The 18,692-nt window shown below is 35.0% G+C and overlaps 2 protein-coding genes across 2 annotated transcripts in view; both read right to left on the bottom strand.

Annotated features, from left to right (window-relative positions):
• The window catches only part of LOC117160841 (uncharacterized), a 78,050-nt gene that overhangs the window by 57,231 nt on the left and 2,127 nt on the right, over nt 1-18,692 (bottom strand). The window lies entirely within an intron of this gene.
• LOC117160821 (trehalase) overlaps nt 1,852-18,692 on the bottom strand; it is a 34,007-nt gene continuing 17,166 nt past the window's right edge. Inside the window, exons 3-10 of the mRNA XM_033341848.2 lie at nt 15,444-15,745; nt 14,690-14,868; nt 11,956-12,137; nt 10,635-10,881; nt 9,315-9,555; nt 7,460-7,659; nt 3,189-3,359; nt 1,852-2,905 (exon numbers count right to left, since the gene is read on the bottom strand). Coding sequence (XP_033197739.1) covers nt 3,192-3,359; nt 7,460-7,659; nt 9,315-9,555; nt 10,635-10,881; nt 11,956-12,137; nt 14,690-14,868; nt 15,444-15,745 — 1,519 coding nt within the window. The 3' untranslated portion in view covers nt 1,852-2,905; nt 3,189-3,191. The remainder of the gene's footprint in view (nt 2,906-3,188; nt 3,360-7,459; nt 7,660-9,314; nt 9,556-10,634; nt 10,882-11,955; nt 12,138-14,689; nt 14,869-15,443; nt 15,746-18,692) is intronic.

Here is an 18,692-nt window from a genome sequence, read left to right as displayed (position 1 = left end):
GGGATGCGAAGATTTACTTGTCACAGTGGATCCGATGAAAATCTTGAAACCCTATTTGTGTTTCGATATATATATATGTATATGTGTATGTTGAATTATTCATTATAATTTCAAATCAAATAAGCCAATATATACAGAGGATACAACGTATACTACAGAAAAGGAGTTTAATGTAATTGTTTTATTTTGAACTTGAGGTTTATTTGTTGAATAACATTTACATATACTGGGTGATTATTTCTTTTACTTACTTGAACGTGAAAGTAGAAACATAGGACGCGAAAAGGATTCATAATCCGGGAATGTTAACCTTACATCGGAATGTGAAAATAAGCTTCGGGGTATTTTTAATGGAAAAAATTGAGTTTAGGCTACATTGTTCGAAGGTTATTCAATAACATGATTCTTTTTTTTTGTGTAACAACGTGTATATCTTGCGTTCTCTCAACTTTGTCCCATCGCAGGAGACTGCGCTGAATTACCGGCACGCAAAATTTACGATTATAAAACGATGTTCCTGGAAAACTCCAGGCGCAACGGTATACTTAATGTATCATAAATTCAATCGCGCGCGCGTGAAAGTCGTTGCAGACATTGTTGTAAAGTTCCAAGTAAAATGAAACTATAAAATACGCATCATTTGGAAAAAGGAATTCCAAGAGACAGGATGCGATAATGTTTCTTGCACGCTAATTAGGAATTCGCGGAAGATTATAATGAACGAGAAGGTACATCGTTTTACTATTTTGATACGGCGCTGGTTACTCTCATAAAACCGAATTAAAATTTCAGAACAAATTTCTGTAAGTTGCCGAGCTTATTAAAACACATCGAATCAAATAAATGTTAGATTATTTTAAAAAGGTAGGAACCTTGCTATACGTGTACTTGTTAAACTTCGATAATAGAATGAAAATTATGATGTCAATTGTTCCAAAAAATTATGTTATTTGATTTGTCCAGAGAGATATGTATTAACAACGGTTATTAATCCATACAAAAATGAAATATCAACTATGACGGAAACATCAGCATCGGGTAAAGTTGTCCTTGGAATAGTATGTCCGATGTAAATGAGTATAAATGGAAAATTACGGTCGTTCCATTTTTCTTCGTAAACACAACAAGAGGAATTTGGTACAAGAGGAAAATGTCTCAAAAAGACGGATATTTTCCGCTACCGGCACGCTCATGCACTCGAAATATTGCAAATGAATGGTCGAAACATTCGAAGGGAATTAAAGATAAATGGAGAGCATAGAAATATGGTTCTTCTCTCCGTTGTAAACAAGGACGTAGATCTTAATTGTTACGTATGTAACATAGAATGACATTCGATAAATGATCCCCAAGCGGAAGATACTATACATGTGTAATTATATGTATTCAGTCGTTGCATTAAAGAATTATTGTTACACCGTATTAAGAAAATGGCAATGAGATACGGCTACATTTTAAGAGAAAATTTTAATGAATATCACGCTCCACTATCGGATTTTATCCGAAGTAACTCGATATGAACAAAAACAACGTATGACTACTAACCATATTTAATGTCAAATAATTCTAGCACGTATGACCGACTGACTATATATAATATTAAATAATTAAATTCGAATTTAATACGTAACGAGTAATTTAAAACAAAGGACAGGTAGCTTCGTGCGTGTATACTTTACCATTTGAGAAATATGACGCCTGAGATTTATTTTGAAAAATTATTTTTTTTCTTCTCCCCAATTTTATTTATGAATTTCTTCTAATTATTTAAAGGATAGGAATACCTTCAGTTGCAATTTTATGCGATTTAATTTGGATCCCTAGGAAGGATAGGATAAAAATAAATAAATCTTCTTTCTTATCGATCTTGTATTTTTTTACATTTTTATGCACATGCAATTTCCTTATTGTTTCTGTTCCACTGAAAACAACTTCTTATCGATGTTGTATTAAATATATATATATACATATTATTGTCTCTGAAACGATCTTCCCTGATTTTTTGGCTTTATCAATCCTGATAAAGGCGATTAAGGCGATTATCAATCCTGAATTAGGTCAATAGCTTATACACGATTGTCTAAAAAGCGATACATTTTGTGAGAATACATATACGAAAAACTTAAGGTATCGGAGTTCTGTCGCCAGTGTCATCCTGCACGAGAAACGAACAAAGATGCATGCAATTATAGTTTTCTAACACACACTACTATCGTTAAAGCTAGGGCTAAATTAGAATACTGACGAGTTTCATACGTAATTGCTATACCTTCTGTGCCCACATTTCGCATACACGATGTACACGATTTATCAAGGTCCATTAAAAATATAATTGACATTCAATATCGTTGACATCGAGATAATTCTTATTACCTTGATACATGATATCCTTAGATTGTACTGAAAAATAATTTTCGCAAATTTTATGTGAATATTTGACTGATATAAATTTAGCAAACTCTAATATTCCTTATGAACGACATTTCTAAATTATTCTATTCGATCATTAACAATTATTTAAACTCTATAACACACTCTGGATGGACGAAATTTCAACGATTAAAAATACTAAACAATAAATTAACTAGTGTCGGTTAAGTTTTCTTTCGTTACACGTATAATAATATTATATCTCAGCTAGTATTGTACAAACGTTTCATGTAAAATCTTCTTCTGTGGGTTTGGTCCAAGATAAAACTGTCGTCATTGTAACTATCGTTAACATTAACGAAAATGATAGTTGAAAAAGAAACGATCCGTGAACGGCGAAGGCAAATTTTCTTAAAAAAATATACACGTTGATTCACATGGAACAAACGGTGGGTTTTTATAAAACGCGCTGCCCTGTTTTTCCGTGTAGACTAGATTCGTTGGAAAATACGCGTTGCACCATCACCAATGAAACCTGGAACAAAATTTAACAACATTTAGAAATATAAAATGTCAAAGCTACGGTACTCGTTATTACACGATATTTAACGAAGGAAACAAATTCCGCTTAAGTTCTGCGTCTTTAGTCGTATGAATGTTAATATCAATAAGTGGCAAATTATTCGTAAAAGAATGAATTTGCATAAACATCCACATACTAATTGCAAATAATGTTACTTATATAACTATAACTAATAACTAATATTTATTATAATATTAATATTTACTTCTTAAATTTACCAGCTTGCCGTACTCACCTGCTATTGTCTGATTTCTGTGTTTATGTCGTTGATGTAGCTAATCTCCTTCACCTTGATGTTCGGGAAGGTATTAAGGAATTCCAAGACCACGCCGTTAGTCCATCCGAAGCCAGACTGCACGTCGTACTCCCCTCCGCCACCACTTTTCCCCGGCGTGAGCGAGTCGTACTGCAATTAAAACGCTAATTACACCTAGTAATCACACGTTCTCGTTTCTCAAAGCGACCAGCCCTCGGTCGGCTAATTAAGTCACCGGGTGATCGACAGAGATCTTCCTTGTTAACTTGCGCCGGATCTACTTGCTGTCTTAGACTCTTAGTCAATTTTACAGGAACGTCGAGTTTCGAACATGCCTTGCCACGAGTTTATCACAGTATTCTAATTGTCGACGATATTAATCAATGTTTCGTGGAGAGGATCACGAATAACAGCTAAGCAAAGTTAACAAACTTCACAGTTCGGCAGACTCCATCTTCGCCTTTAATGAAATTCTAGATAATTAGAGGAGACAGAAACTACCCTTCGATTTGTGGATGGTATTTATACTGGTTGCTGAGTAATTGTTTGATAAATTTGAAACCAGAGAGCGGGATTAAAGTGATATTAATCATTTGAGCGTGGGATGAGTCACGTTTCAAATTTAAATGCGAGGAGGAAAAGGAATTTTAAAAGAATGCTTTCGAGTTTCTAATGAACAGATAGATTGGGAATTACAACAAACTAGGCGAATATTGAATGGATTAAAGAATGATAAAAATTAAATAAGTTAGCAGCGGTTAATATTAGAATAAGGTATTTAAACGAATATGAATGTTTAAATTTTTGTGACACTGCGAATTATTACAAAATGTGCGAATGTTTCTTCAATTAGCGTTACTCAAGAACAGAGGGTGCTCAAGAATGTTTTAGTCCTTCGGATGTCATTTGCATTTCTTTACGCCAAGTTGTTATAGCTTAAAAGTAAATAAGTGCGTTTAATTCGCGAAAGAGCTGTTCTAGGAAAGGCAGAGTCGGATTAAGATGCAAATCTAATTCTTAAGAATGTACTGGAAGTTTTATGAGAAAGGAAAGATGAATATTTTAAGAATGTGTTAATTACATACTTCTTCTTCTTCTTTTTCGTCTTCTAGATAAAACTTCAAACGCATATTAAACATCCTTAGTAAGTAGCACAAATTAACCGATTTTAGTTTCGATTTTCATATTTTACAGATTATCGGACAGATATAAGCTTCTGTCGAAGAAAAGCGATCTTAGATAGTGACTCGCGTAATTTTCGGTAAAAATAGTCAATTATTTCTCGATAAATTTTCTCTGAAGTTAATAGTTTTATTTCGTTCAATTAGATTAATGTTTATGATCATTCCTGATATTTCTTAAATGTAATTCAGAATTATTGTCGATCGTGGCACGTTGCAATTATAGTATGGCATGGTATAGTATTAAATCTTCTTTCGCGATTCGATATAGCTTCGGCAAAGATCACGCGAACGTCAACTCGACTCAACGGAAAGCTTTTCAATTTAAAGATGATACTCATGATACTATACGCTCGTTATATATCATCATGCCGTTCGTATAATTCACAGCAATTAGAAAATCTTCAATTTTCAATCGGATGAAATTTCCAAGCTATTGTGTTTTCTAAAGACTTTGAAATCATTAGATTTCAATAAGAAGAAGACCTTTCTCTCAGTATGCATATATAACTCTACTCTATTTTCATTCGACTCTTTCTTCTCTATTTCTATTCCTTTCTGTTAGCTACAATAAGGAATAGCCCGAGGCACACTCTATCTTTCCAACGAATGTTTTAAATTATCGTTAATTTTCCGTCCTTGACACGTTCGAAAATCTGACTCTTTTACGTGTATCTCAATTTCTCTCCTTCACTCGTTATTTCCTTTTGTCCCCACGGTTCGACAATGTCGTTGAACTACTTCACACGAAGAAATCAATATGCGTTCACAGAATTGAATATACAAAGAGTTCCTCCGTTCTCCTCCATAATAAGTAACGATCTTGGTCGTTAACTGCGATTCAATTTTGCGTTTCTACTTATCAGTGTTAACTGTCTATAGTTAGCGATAATGTATGTCAGTTAATTACCTCGGAATTCTCTATTGGGAAGTTGATTCGGAGATGTATAGAGAAATATATTCTACTTTGAAAATTTTACGCGTAAAGTGGGAAATTGTGGAATATCGAAATAAACTGAAAGAATATCAACTAACGTAGACGAAAAGTTTGCGAAATTTCGCGCATTTCAGTCTCCGTAGAAAACAGTCGATTATTCTGAAAAAAATTAGCCATTCTTTTTTCTCAAATGTGACTGTTTGAATTTTTTGTTTGACCAGTTGGTTTTTTCTAAATCTTAAGTCCCTTTTCTAAATCTTAAAAGAATGAAAATTTTACAAAGTTTGAGTGTTCCTATATTTTTTTCAAAAGCGATTTATGTTCGGGAAAAATATACAGGGTGATTCTACGCGAAAAAAGAAGTCGAAAATATAGAACAAAAATGTTTTTTTTATTTTTTTATTTTTTTATTTTTCCATCGAGATAACGATTTACAGTGAGATTCGTTATAACGTACCGCGCGCGTACCGAGCGAAAATTCAAAGTCGATTTTCTCGAAAACAAAGCCTCAAACGAAAAATTTTTATTCTATATTCTCGGCTTCTTTTTTCGCGTAGAATCACCCCCTTTCCGCTTTTACCACCAGTTACTAACCACCCTGTATATGAAAAATTTCTACCGGTTTGCAAATTTATCTTTTTCTTTATCTTTTTCGCTAGGCGAGAATAACAATTCGCTATTTTTTCGAGCGTACAATGTTCGAATCAATAAACCGGTTAACCGTTGAAAGAAAACTTTTGAAACACAGCCGCCTAAGCTTGGCACTGTCTTGCCCGACGTGCAAAAAAGAAATGCGTGGCAAAAAAACGTATCGATATTTTTCATCGGTAAGCTGCCCGTTGCGAACAAGCTCCATAAATTTCCCTCTGCGTCACGGTATCATGGCCGAAATGAGGTATGGGACGTTCCATGGTTCTCTAGTCTATGATGTTTCCTGCGGTCGGTTCCAGTATCTTTTTCGCGATCGTGTGATATAAAAATGGATGGCAAAAAGAGGGAAGGAGCGAAACGTATAGGGGAGAAAAAACGGACAGAAAGAGACGAGGCTTGACTGGTTCTGACTACGTGAAAATTCATAGCCACGGGTGAAAAATGATGGACAGTGATTCATTCCGTTTTCGAACGTATACGAGCAGCCAGTGTGTTTTCTTTCACAGGGGTAGAAGGGAGGGAGAATACTTGAACGTGAATTTATGCATCTATCTTGCGGATCTGATAGACCCTTTTCTGGAGCCAGATATACGTATGTCAGTCAACAAAACGACGCGAAGCTTCGTTTATGGAAACGAAATTGAACAGGTTGTGTCTATTTGTATTTGGTTGGGACAAATGGAACGTTGTACCTTCGAAGTTTGAATATGGCATGTTAATATCATTCACTGTTTCATCGTCAATTATTAATCAAAATAAATTCAGAATCAAAACAAGACGTAAAATTCAATTGGAAAGGTTGAATATGTTCTCTATTCTATCCAGAAAATTGTTTGATGCAGGAATTATTTTAAAGCGAACCGCGAACGGAGAGATTGTAGCAGAACCATGCCAAGAATTATTGAAATTAATTTTATGTTCTATATCGTCATGACAGTAATGAAAACTTTGGTGATATTCAACGTGTGAGAATCCTCCTTGTGTGCTTTACGGGACAACATTTTTCTGCTCGAGTAGAAAAGATTGGACTGTCTTATTTTAAGTCTTCGTGTTTTATCGCAGATATTGTGAAAAAGTGCTTTGATTAAATCACTCTTAGCGAGGGCTCTTTCAATATTCTGAGTCATGGTCTGATGTGTATTACTTTTCTTTTGTTCCTGATTTTAGTTGGAACTAGGATTAACAATTAAGATTTAAAATTCCGACAGGAAGCCGAGAAAACAACAGTTCTTTCTAAAATTTACAGAGTTCTTATCTAGATAAATAAATGTGGCGCTAATACAAGAGAATAGACAATATTGTAACAACCTTTTATTTTTGTTCAAGAAGTGCACCGATTTCCTTCTGAAGTTTAGAAACTTAAAATATTATCTATTCAGTTTTGTTTAGGAATTATGGAGTTACTTGTTTTTACGTTGAGCTCCTATATTTTTCCATCATTTTTCAAGAAAATCGTCTATCGATATGTATATTTATCTTACCTTCTCAAACATTTCCTTATATTCTACGTAGCCAGCGTAATTGGAGCCAAGCCATCTAAATGCCAATTCGTGGGCGAAGTTCACCGCTTCCTCAACCCCTGTCCAGTAGAGACCCATTACAATAAATGATTGTAACGGTGGCCACGCGTTCGGAAAATCCCATTGTTCTCCCGTGTAATTTAATGATGTGGGTGTACCTCCTGCAGGGGAAGAAATGAAAACAAGTTTAATCAACACGGTCTTATTAACCTTATTTGCCTTTATACTTAAATGAACGTAATAATTTCAATTTAATAGAGCTGCCCTAACTCTATGACAATAACTCGCAGAAGCTATTATTTACCTTTAGCCACTAAATAATTTGCTACATCTATATATGAAGGAACAAAATGTCCTGTACTTTTTTACCGTTAACGATGTTATATTAAAATCTTTATAGCGCGATACACGTAACTAAAACTGTAACCAGAAATACATGTTTCACCGAACATAACTATATTAGTAAATAAAAAGGATAACTAGTAAATTAAATAGAATTCAAAACATCGAAAACATCCAGCGAATCTTCAATATTGAAGCTATTAAAGTTACTGGAACTTTAACCACTCGCTGTTTCCAAAGTACTTACACGACTCTGATAAAACTTCTTCGCAAGAAAACGCAAACCTTTCACTTTAGAATCGTTCCTATTTCATGTCGATATGACTCTTCGTTCCCGAGACATCGTCGTTAAAGCGAGCCAATATTTTGTACATTTCTTTTTTTGTATCTGTCTCGCACCATGTACGGACCTCTCGTTTTCACACGCATCACTGACCTGTCTCACGTGTGTTACCTGTAGGGTGGTCAGTGACAAACGCCATGTAAGCATCTTTTTACTACCACCGCAAACCGACATACGTACGCTCCAAACAAGAAAATATAGATTACGCTTCTGCGAATTAGGCTATGATTAGGCATCCCTCGTGGCTTAAGTGCAAACGCTTTAAACTTATCTATCTTGGTATTGAAATATCGATGTGAAACAAAAAGCAATATCAAAGGCATGCTTTTTGCTATTTTGCCGAATGGTTTTTGCCAAAAATTTTCAAGTTCCTTCGTACGTATTTCCACTGGAAATTGGAAACGGGGAACTTTCAAGCTTAAAGCCGAAGCTGTTAAGCTGGATAATGGAAGGTGTGTCGGCATGAATGTGATGTGTAACTAACCAGAAATCGCGGGTTGAATTGTTAATTATGATAATTTGCAGAGCTTAGAGCGACGTGCATTTCGTGCAGCGAATAATTCATTATGATCGTAGTAGAGCAGGGAGAAATGAAATATTCCCGTTTCGAACGAAATCGCAAAAATTAAATTTACACAGTAAATAAGAGAAAGAATTTAGGGAACTATATTCGATGCATGACATGCAGTGTGCGGCTGACTAAACCGACGTTTAACAATACTGTTCGCACATTCTACGAATGATAAAGGTTTTCCTTTTTGTGTAACCAAAGACGCAAAAGCATGCAACTCTTTATCTCTTATCGCAATTCCATTCGATTTCATTCGTATAGGAAATAACCTTTAACCACGGAATCCTCGAAAAGCATCCTTTGTATTTTCCTTTTCATCGCTTCCCTTTTAAACTTTTAAACCTTTAACCGTGAAATCCCTCAAAAGCATTCTTCGTATTTTTCTCTTTGCCGCTTTCCCCTTACGCTTTTAAGCGGAGGACACCAGAAGATGCGTGCCATTATTCATCGAAAAGGTTGAAACACGAATGAAACTCGTTAAATTTCTTTCCACTTTGAAGTACCCAACGTTTATAAAAGCCTATGCGACTGACTTCGACTTTTTAATTGCGAAAACTTACCCAAGAAAGTGTCGATATTCTGTGTCTTGAGATATTTCACAATGGATAACGCGTAGCGCTCGCGTTGTAAGCGATTGTAACTTCGAGTGTAGAGTGGCGCAAGATTCGACGGATAAAACGCGTGCCTAGGTTTCGCGTTCTTCATGTCGTAGTCCAGCCATGTTCCTTCTTCTTCGTTCCATAGAACATTGTCGATAGCCATTTGGAGTTGCGACGCTACTTTATGATAATACTGGGATTTCTAGAAAATTACAAGTTATATATTAATATAAATCTAATACAAAATTTATATAAATATTTATTGACTTCTACGTTATATATTATTTTCGTCTTTTTGTATCGTGTGTATCATAAAAGAAGCGGATTTAAAAAATACCATACTATATGTACATCGCATTGTACATTTTATATCTAGAAAAAGAATGTATGTACAATTGTATGTTGAACAAGACCTAAGATGACTGAAACCTTTAGAAAGCTTATTGTTTCTTATTTCGTCCAGTTCCCATAAATCCAATTATTTCGAGAAATTGGATACAGTTTCTACAAGAAAGATTGGTTGAAATCAGAAAAAGAGTACGAAGCAAAAGAAGATTAAATTTACTTAACCGAGTGCGAACACATTCCCCTTCAATTAGTTTCAGATAACGATCTTATAATATTATGTTAATTATATCGACCAACCTCAACCACGAGAAATTTAATATTACATAAGCTTGCATAGAAATCAGTTTTATCTAACGTTTTCCATTAACATTTTTGTCCACGTTCCTTTCACATATTTTTTTTAATTAGCATACCATTTTCATTCTTCATTTCACTCTCGGGTTTAACGAGGTGTGATATACTAGACATGGCGTTAGAATTTTTAATTACATATTTCAAGAACAAACTACTACGTATGCACATAATGAACAAACAACGTTAGTTTGTAAAGAAATCTCCTCTATGTATGTGTATTGCATATAATCCTATTTTATTGGATAATTATGATAATCTCACTCCAGTAAATAGAACATTTCTAGAGCTAATTTTTGTAGATATTCTTCTTTAGGTTCTTTAGATGTATCTTTAGATTTGTCTTTAGATTATCACATTTCTAATGATGATAATTTCTCTAGATTCTTTACATTGGGATAAAATTTCTAAATAATCAGATTATGACAGGTGGCTTATCCACTTGTCATATAAGTTTCTCTGGATTAGGCTTCTCTGGAGCCCTTCGAACTCTACCCATATATTAGAACAACATCGGGCAGGCGAGTTTATGGAGAGAATTTGAACAAAGCTCGGTTTCGCAATGAATGCTCCACGGCTTACCGCATTGTTTCCAAGCAGACTGTGAAATTCGCCGAGGAGCCGGGCGTTTTGTTGCAGAATCGCATTAAGGTCGACAGGTATAATGTGCTGCGTAGAGATATTCAGTAAACTGAGCGTTCTGTTATTGTTGTCCGCTATACACCACCTGTTGGAGAAGTCCCAGCCACTTTCGGCGCCTGCTTTTATATTGTTGTAGAAGAAATCCCGAGACTTTTCGGGCAGTAGTTGCGCCTGTTCGTAGTCTTCCCTGATATCAAAAAAAGAAAACAAGTACACGCATGTATGAGTAAAAATAGACAAATCGAAGGATCGAGGGATCGGAGGATCAAGAGGTTAAAGAACGAGGAATCAAAGGATTCCCAGATGGACAGATCGAAAAATCAAAAAATTCCAATGCCGACAGTACGAAGAATCGAGAGATACCGAGGTGACAGGATTGGCGGATTCACGAATTACCTTGAACTGATAAATAATCGCCAATAATTCTTTACTGAGAAAACAAAACCATCTTTTCAGCAATCGATCAAAATTTAAGATGCTAGTCCTCGATTTCCAACATTTTTTCACTGTAAACACAGCTACGCGTCGCGTATCATAATCATTCGCGATATGTCGTGACAACGTAAGCCAAACATCAATGTAAATCAGGTCAAAGGTATAGCAGTTTCAGAGTACTCTCTCCCAAATGCTAAGTTGTATAAGATCATCGTTTCCACGTGAGCGAAATACAAACACAAATTTGGCAAACTTTGAACGCAACTGCATTCGAAATTCATGTATGAGGAGCATGAATATGGCCATAACTCGTGAATCCGTTATTTGCATTTGATTATGCCGCATCATATTAACAGTTCTAAGGAGCTGAAACATTTGAATAATTTCCATTGTAGTTTCAGGGTGTGCATTTGTCGTAACAAATTCGAAGCTTATATACCAGTGTACGTGCTTTGAATGTAATTTCGTTTACCACTATGCAAATCCATTTCGAAAGTTAATTCATTTCTATACATTGACATTGAAACAATAAAATTGACGTGTAGGATGTTATTTCATATTGATCACTCCATTCTAAGTCATGTCGTTATCTTTGGAAGAAAGTAGATCGAACTTAAGATGACATACATTAAAAAAAAAACACGTCGGTTTATCGAATTAAATACTTCGTTAATGGAAAAGTTTACATTCGAGATCTTATGGAAGATAAACTGTATTTTTATCTATGGCAACGTCGTGGTTTTCGTTATCTAAGATTAGGAATCATGCATGCTTATACACGAAATGTAAATATCCAAAACGATCTCAAATGAAATTAAAAATTAACCTGTAACTTTCCGGTCGAGGTCTCGTGCTGTTGACGGCATAGTGTCCCATTTTGTACGTTCTCCCGTTTTTTTTTACGTCGATCATCCTTTTCTGTTGCCAGAAAGCAAACTCACTTTCCAAGGTCGGTATAACTTTGCGCAGATAATCGTAGTCCCCAGTAAAGTCCAAGTATTTTGATACCTATCAGTCAAAATCGAACATTATTATATGTACAATATCTTTTACAGAACGTAATTGTAGTGTAGAATTCATTTGTAGAACCTACTATGCAATAACAAAATTGGCACTTGCAGACGTCAATTTTTATAAGGTCATTTAATTATTTCAAAAGTTTTTAAAATATATATTAAAAAATATAAAATATATATTTATAATATATTTATATAATAAATAATATAAAATATAAAAATATATTAAATATATATTTAAATATATATAATATGTATATATATTATATATATACATAACTAAATATGTAATAAATTAATATATATTTTAGAGTTATTTAACATTTCTTGAGTTCGAATTACGAATGATCAAAGTATTCGAACTGGTTACTATAGTAATTTGAGCGCTACTCGGGCGCCTCCAGTATAAATCGAGCAAAATCGTAATTTATAAACGTTGGTATATGTCCATGTCCAGCAAACTTCCGCGATATTTGCGATTGTTGTTCAGAACTTCGATATCTTTGGAATAAACAGGCGTAGCTGCAATCAGACTATTCTTACCGAAAACACATTGGAGGGGCTGACATTTGGAAGTAGAAATTCTGCCGTATCGAACTTTTCGAGTGCGGTACTACGGAACAAAGTTTCGAAACGCGCGTCATAGACTACAATAGTCTTGGCTAGCGGGTTTGTTTCACTAAACACTTCTTCCCGCCATAAAAGCACTGTTACCTGAACTTTTTTATTTTGATACATTAACTCGTCAACTATCTTATCTCTGGGTTTTCCGTTTTCGAATTTTACAAAGAATCATTAACATTTAAAATTATAAAAATTAAAGTCTATCAAATTTATCTTACTTGATTAGCGTTTTCTGGTAAAACGACTCGATATTTTTAATTGAAACATCCAACAGAGATCGCGTTAAAAAATTTCAGACCAACCTCTTTATCTCGATCGAGTTTAAAAGATTCTGAAAATAAAAAATGAAATATCCGAAGTACAATTCCAAGAGGAATGCTCTTCGTCTTGTCAAAGAGTTGGTTGGAAGAACCGTATACATTCACGGCAATCTTTTTACCAGATTCTGAAATCTTCATACGCTGAGGGAAATAATTTTCTCCGCGTGAACTAAAAGAGTTTGCACAAGCATGATTTTCGTGGCTCTCGCGGGTTTTCTGAGTTTATTCAAACGAATGCACCGAGAGTGACTCTAAATTTCACGAGTTAGACTCTTCGCCACGAACCATATTTCTTTTCCTCCTTTTCTCATTTTTATAAAAGGCCGCGTTTATTTCCTAGAAATGCAAAGACCTGTTCAAGTTATTCGGTTCACGTGCTTCTGCGCAAACAACTTCTATTTCTCTGTTTTTGGTAATATCAAATTTATTTGTCAAGGTAAGCGGTAAAAAATGTTTCACCATTCTTATATAATTAAATTGAATTTCAAATTAAAAAATCCTTTGTTCGACTAAGATTACTCGACTCCAAGTTCGCTTATTGAATTCCCTATAACAGAAGTCCGACAAACTTAATTTCTCTTTCATTTCAATCCTTGCAACGTTATACCTACAACAAAACCGATAATAATAGCAGCGAGCCGACATTCGTCAACCGCGAGATATTAATATCTTTTTCACGGTACTCCATCGCACCAAGGAGAGAAAGAAACAGGAAAATTCAACAATTTCACTATGAAAGGACCACTATGGTTATATCGATCTCGGTCTTAAATTACAGACATTTTCCGACTATTGAGTTTCCCCAACTCAATTGTGTGGAAATCTTCCAGTGCTATTCTCGCCACACCACAGGAAAGGAAATACGAAAACTTTTAGCCGATGTTGCCTCGAGGAAGTCGAGTTTCAGGCAACTTTAAAATTCTTGTTCCCGCGAAGTCTCTGCGACAAACCGAGTGCAGGATTCGACTATTATAACCCTCAGATGCTGTATCATTCGCGTCGCTCGTAGAAATTTCGAAGGACAAGCTATTATCTGCCGCGGTCAAATGACCTTCAAATTCGATGGAATATGTCTCGATGAGATAGAAAACCGACGCTAATTGACATTCCAAACAACATTATCGTTTAGTGGCGTCCACTCGACCTGGCGGTCGAGCAGATTTATTTTTCGTGAAAAAAATAATTCCTTTCGTCGATTCGTAGTTATAGCGAATTTTCGGGGAGAAAACAAATCTTCGAGTAGAACGAGGGGGCTACTACCTGTTACGTAATTTTACAGAAATTCCAAAATACAAAATGCATAAGTTGCTACGATTAATCACAAAAATTAAGCGAACTACGTGTATTGCATCGTTCGTTTATTCGTACATCACATTTTGCACGATTTTTTCTCTTAAATTATTATGAGAAATATTTGTTAAAACGATGGCTAACGGGCCAAAACAAAAAAAAAAAAAAAAAGGAGAAAAAGAAAAAGAAAAGAAAAGAACGAATCTGTTTGCGATTTGATAGATCCTACATATTTGGGATGCTACGTACATATGTACACGGTTGAGAGAGGAAAACGAGTTTAAAGTCAATATGGAAAGGTATGACGTACCATGAGATGTATTAGGGGTGGTTGGCTCCTCATGAGGTAATAAATTCTACCACCGTTGGGTATGAACCCATATTTCTGCACCATGTATAAGAAATTGTCTATCATTCCCCTGGCAGTTTGATACATGTCGGATAACAGTAGCCCTTCAATCACCCAGTAACTGTCCCAATAGTAAAACTCTGTCGGGATAAAAGAACATTGTCAAAGTATATTTTAGTACTTCTGGCATTTTTACAGATTCGCGTTTAATATCTTACGATTTATAGGGGTTAAATCAAGTATATTTTTGCATTGGTGAAAATTTCAAATTTTTGGTAATTTGTTTCAAAACTGACCACTTCGGAATACCATACTTTGTACCGCTACTTAATTTGCATACCGTTCGTGATTTATTATTAATATATTCGCTGGCGGTCGTATATCAGCTGATCGTTCGAGTCAATCGGATTATATGTTAAACATGAAATACAATAGAGTGAAACATACAGCTGAATCTATGGTATCGAGTTGCACAAAATACAATGGACGACAAGTTTTATCTTCATTACAATTACAAAATAGGCATAGTTAAAAACTAAAATTCAAATATTTGTTGCAAATGTGATATTTTACAAGCAAATAAAAAGAGACGATCGGTTAATTACTAAACGAAGTAACTTTTTGACAAATAAATAATTTAATGTTTAGCAGGTCTTTAGCGGTAAAAGTTACTGGAATCTGTATGATGTATTAGAAATTGGAAAATTTATTTTACCTTTGAAACGACCACCAGGAATTATTAAACCATTGGGCACGTAAATCAGACTATGCCTATCCGGCTGCCTGGCAACTTCAGGATTCACCTTCCTCGCCAATTTCTTCCAAATTTCGTTCAGATCTTTCACCCACTCGTAGTACTTGGGTTCTTGGATGCGTTGCAAGATCGAGGGATTATTCGTCCAGTCTGACAGTGTCCAGTTTACTAGCTCGTTCGACGCGACGAAATTTTCATTAACATACTGAGTCAGCTGGCTTTTAGTCGGTTTGTTGTTTGTTTCTTTCATCAACTCGTAGAAGCTGTAGGGAGTGAAAAGAAACACGATCGTCTAGTTAGGCAATCATAATAATGAGATGTAAAGAAAATCTATCAGAAAGATTCACTAGTATAATGCTGATGATAAATATTCTTTTTTATTAAAAGATCGCTTTAAGAGAAAATAGCATTCCTTAACTCGAGAATTATTAAACTGCAGATTTTTTATGCACTTTTGAGAAATTGGAATGTGGAAAATTACACAGAATACACATAATATGAAAAAATATAAAAAACATCCAAAGTATAGTGGTTTCCATAATATTTAGTAGGTAAACCAATTTTCTATCAAAGTTCTATCTTTTAACTGGGTTTCTCAAAAGTATGAATTTGCATAAAAATCCACAGTCTAATAATTAATGACCTGCAATGGATGAGATTGTAATTGAAGTACCATGCTGGTGTTATAAATTTCCATTTTACATATTTCTGTTCGCAGAAACGTATAAGACATAAAATAAAACTTTTATCTACATCTAATATATTCATAATTTAGCCTTGCTCCTGATACAGGAACGATCAGTTCCATTGATCGTTAACACTAACCTTACGATGAGCTTTACGTTCTTCCCGAATTCGCTTTACAATGCTCATAAAACGAGAGAGAATTTCGCGTTTCGTTCGAGCCAGCGAAAATTGCCAACCGTATCTCTCGAACGAGACATTCGCCCAAAATGATGTTCGCTTTATGTCGGTGGGTTGACCACGGAAAACGAATTGATCACCAAGAAAATTGCGAAAAGGTGCAGACGTTCTATAGTTCTCGATACGTTCTTCCACATTCTACAAGTAGCGAATTGTAAGAATTTTATGCATTTCCAAACTTTTTTCTCGTGGCAACGCAATGTCGTGAGAACGTTTCATCGTTGAATGGAGAAGAAAGATTGATTGATCGTGCATTCATCGCCGCAACAAGCTTTCTGTCGTTTTCAACCGAATCGTATTCTTCCATTGTTGAGAAATCTTTCAACTTGAGAAAGATTTGAAAGAATCATTGATACGTGTGATTACTTGTTTCCATCGTATGTGAATAATTTTCTTAAAATGTTAAAAATGCTTTCCTTGGTTCGAATTAAAACAGAGGTATTGAAATATCGAAGATTCTAGAATCGCGGCAGAGTTAAGAAAGGGAAAATTGTTAAAGAGGACAATATTTAGAAAACTGGGGACTGCTGATAGATTTATCGAGACAATTAATTTTAACGATCTTAAAAATTTCACGTTTCAGCTATCTCATAATCGCAGGAATTTATAGTTTCCCCAAGTACTTGTTATTTTATCGGGTAAAACTTTTATTCGCTTGCAGTAGCGGTTATTTAATAGATATGGTTATCGCAAGATCGAATTGGGCTGCATTCGACGATAGGATAAGTTCACGGAGTAATCCGCTACGATGGAAGTGGACGAAAGCGAACGTAGCCGAGTATCGTAAACTGGATACTATAAAAGTCCCAGTAAACGGAGTGATTTAACGTAGGAACAATTTAAAAACGCGTCTGGTCACCGTGATTTCGTTTTCGGAGCGATCGTAAATTGCAGACGGCTTTGTGCCGCTTATTCATGTTACGCGGAAAGAAAGAAGGAACATTGGAATTTTACCTTAACACTAAGTTTACGGGTGTTTCGTATATACCTATCTCTACAAGCACCCGTCAAATTGACGGATAAACGAAAATACACATTTTTCTTTAAAAAATCGATTTATTCAAATTAAGTCTGAAAGGAACAATATTAGGCTTCACGTTTAAATAAATTATTAATAAATAAAAAGTCTTTTTTTAAATTATCACTAAAAAAATAACAATAACATTAACACTAGGTTTGCGGGACCCGCCAATTTGACGGATTTCGAACTTCGAAATGAAATATCTCAAGAACTATAGCATTAATTTTAACTATTTTGCACTTTCCGAATTATGGAACAGGTTTATAAGTAATAGCCAGGCTTGTTATAAGCCATATGAAAATATTTCGATAGATGAGCAATTATTTCCAACGAAAGCCCGGTGCAGATTTACACAATATATGCCGAATAAGCCCCATAAATTTGGCATTAAATTTTGGTTAGCAGTTGACGTCCAAACAAAGTATATTTTGAGTGATTTCCCTTATATGAGGAAAGATGAAACTCGATGCTCAATACCGTTGAGCGAGTTTGTAACACTAAAATTAGTCGAACCATATTTACAACGAGGCAGAAATATAACGACAGACAATTTCTTTACAAGCATCCCGCTAACTAAAAAATTGCTAGCACAAAAAACAACTTTGGTTGGGACCATCCGGTCGAATAAAAGAGAACTGGCAAAACCATCGAAGGAAAAAAGGACAAGATGACTTTGTTTTCCTCAGATTTATATAAATCAGAAAACTGCACACTTACTGTGTATAAAAGTAAACCTAAAGTAAAAGTCCTCCTTCTAAGCACCAAACATACAGGTGTACGAAGAGAAGATAATTATAATCGTGTTCCAGAAACCATTGCTTTTTACAATAAAACAAAGTTTGGTGTGGACGTCGTTGACCAAATGGCACGCAAATATAGTGTGAAAGCAGGGAGTTTCCGATGGCCCCTTCAAGTCTTTTTCAATATTTTGGATTTGGCAGCGATAAACGGGTGGATATTATATAGAGAGTGCATCAGATCGAAATTATTCAGAAAGGAATTCATATTTTGTTTAGCCGAGGACTTAGCTGGAGAAAACAAGAAAAACATTTGCCAAAGATCAGACGCTTCATTTCTGTCACCTTCAAAGTCAGAAGTGCGAAAAAGTTGCCAAGTGGGTTATTGCAAAAAAATAGAAGTAATAATTATTGTACATATTGCAAAAAGATCATATGCGGAAAATACACAAACAACATTCAGTATATTTGCAAAAAATGTGCTCAATACATATGATTACCCTGTACCGTTAATGTTATTGTTATTTT

The sequence above is a fragment of the Bombus vancouverensis genome, chromosome 12 (assembly GCF_051014615.1).
Source record: "Bombus vancouverensis nearcticus chromosome 12, iyBomVanc1_principal, whole genome shotgun sequence".
NCBI lineage: Eukaryota > Metazoa > Arthropoda > Insecta > Hymenoptera > Apidae > Bombus > Bombus vancouverensis.
The sequence above is the reverse complement of the archived record's forward strand: the minus strand, read 5'-3'. Positions and strand labels throughout refer to the sequence as shown.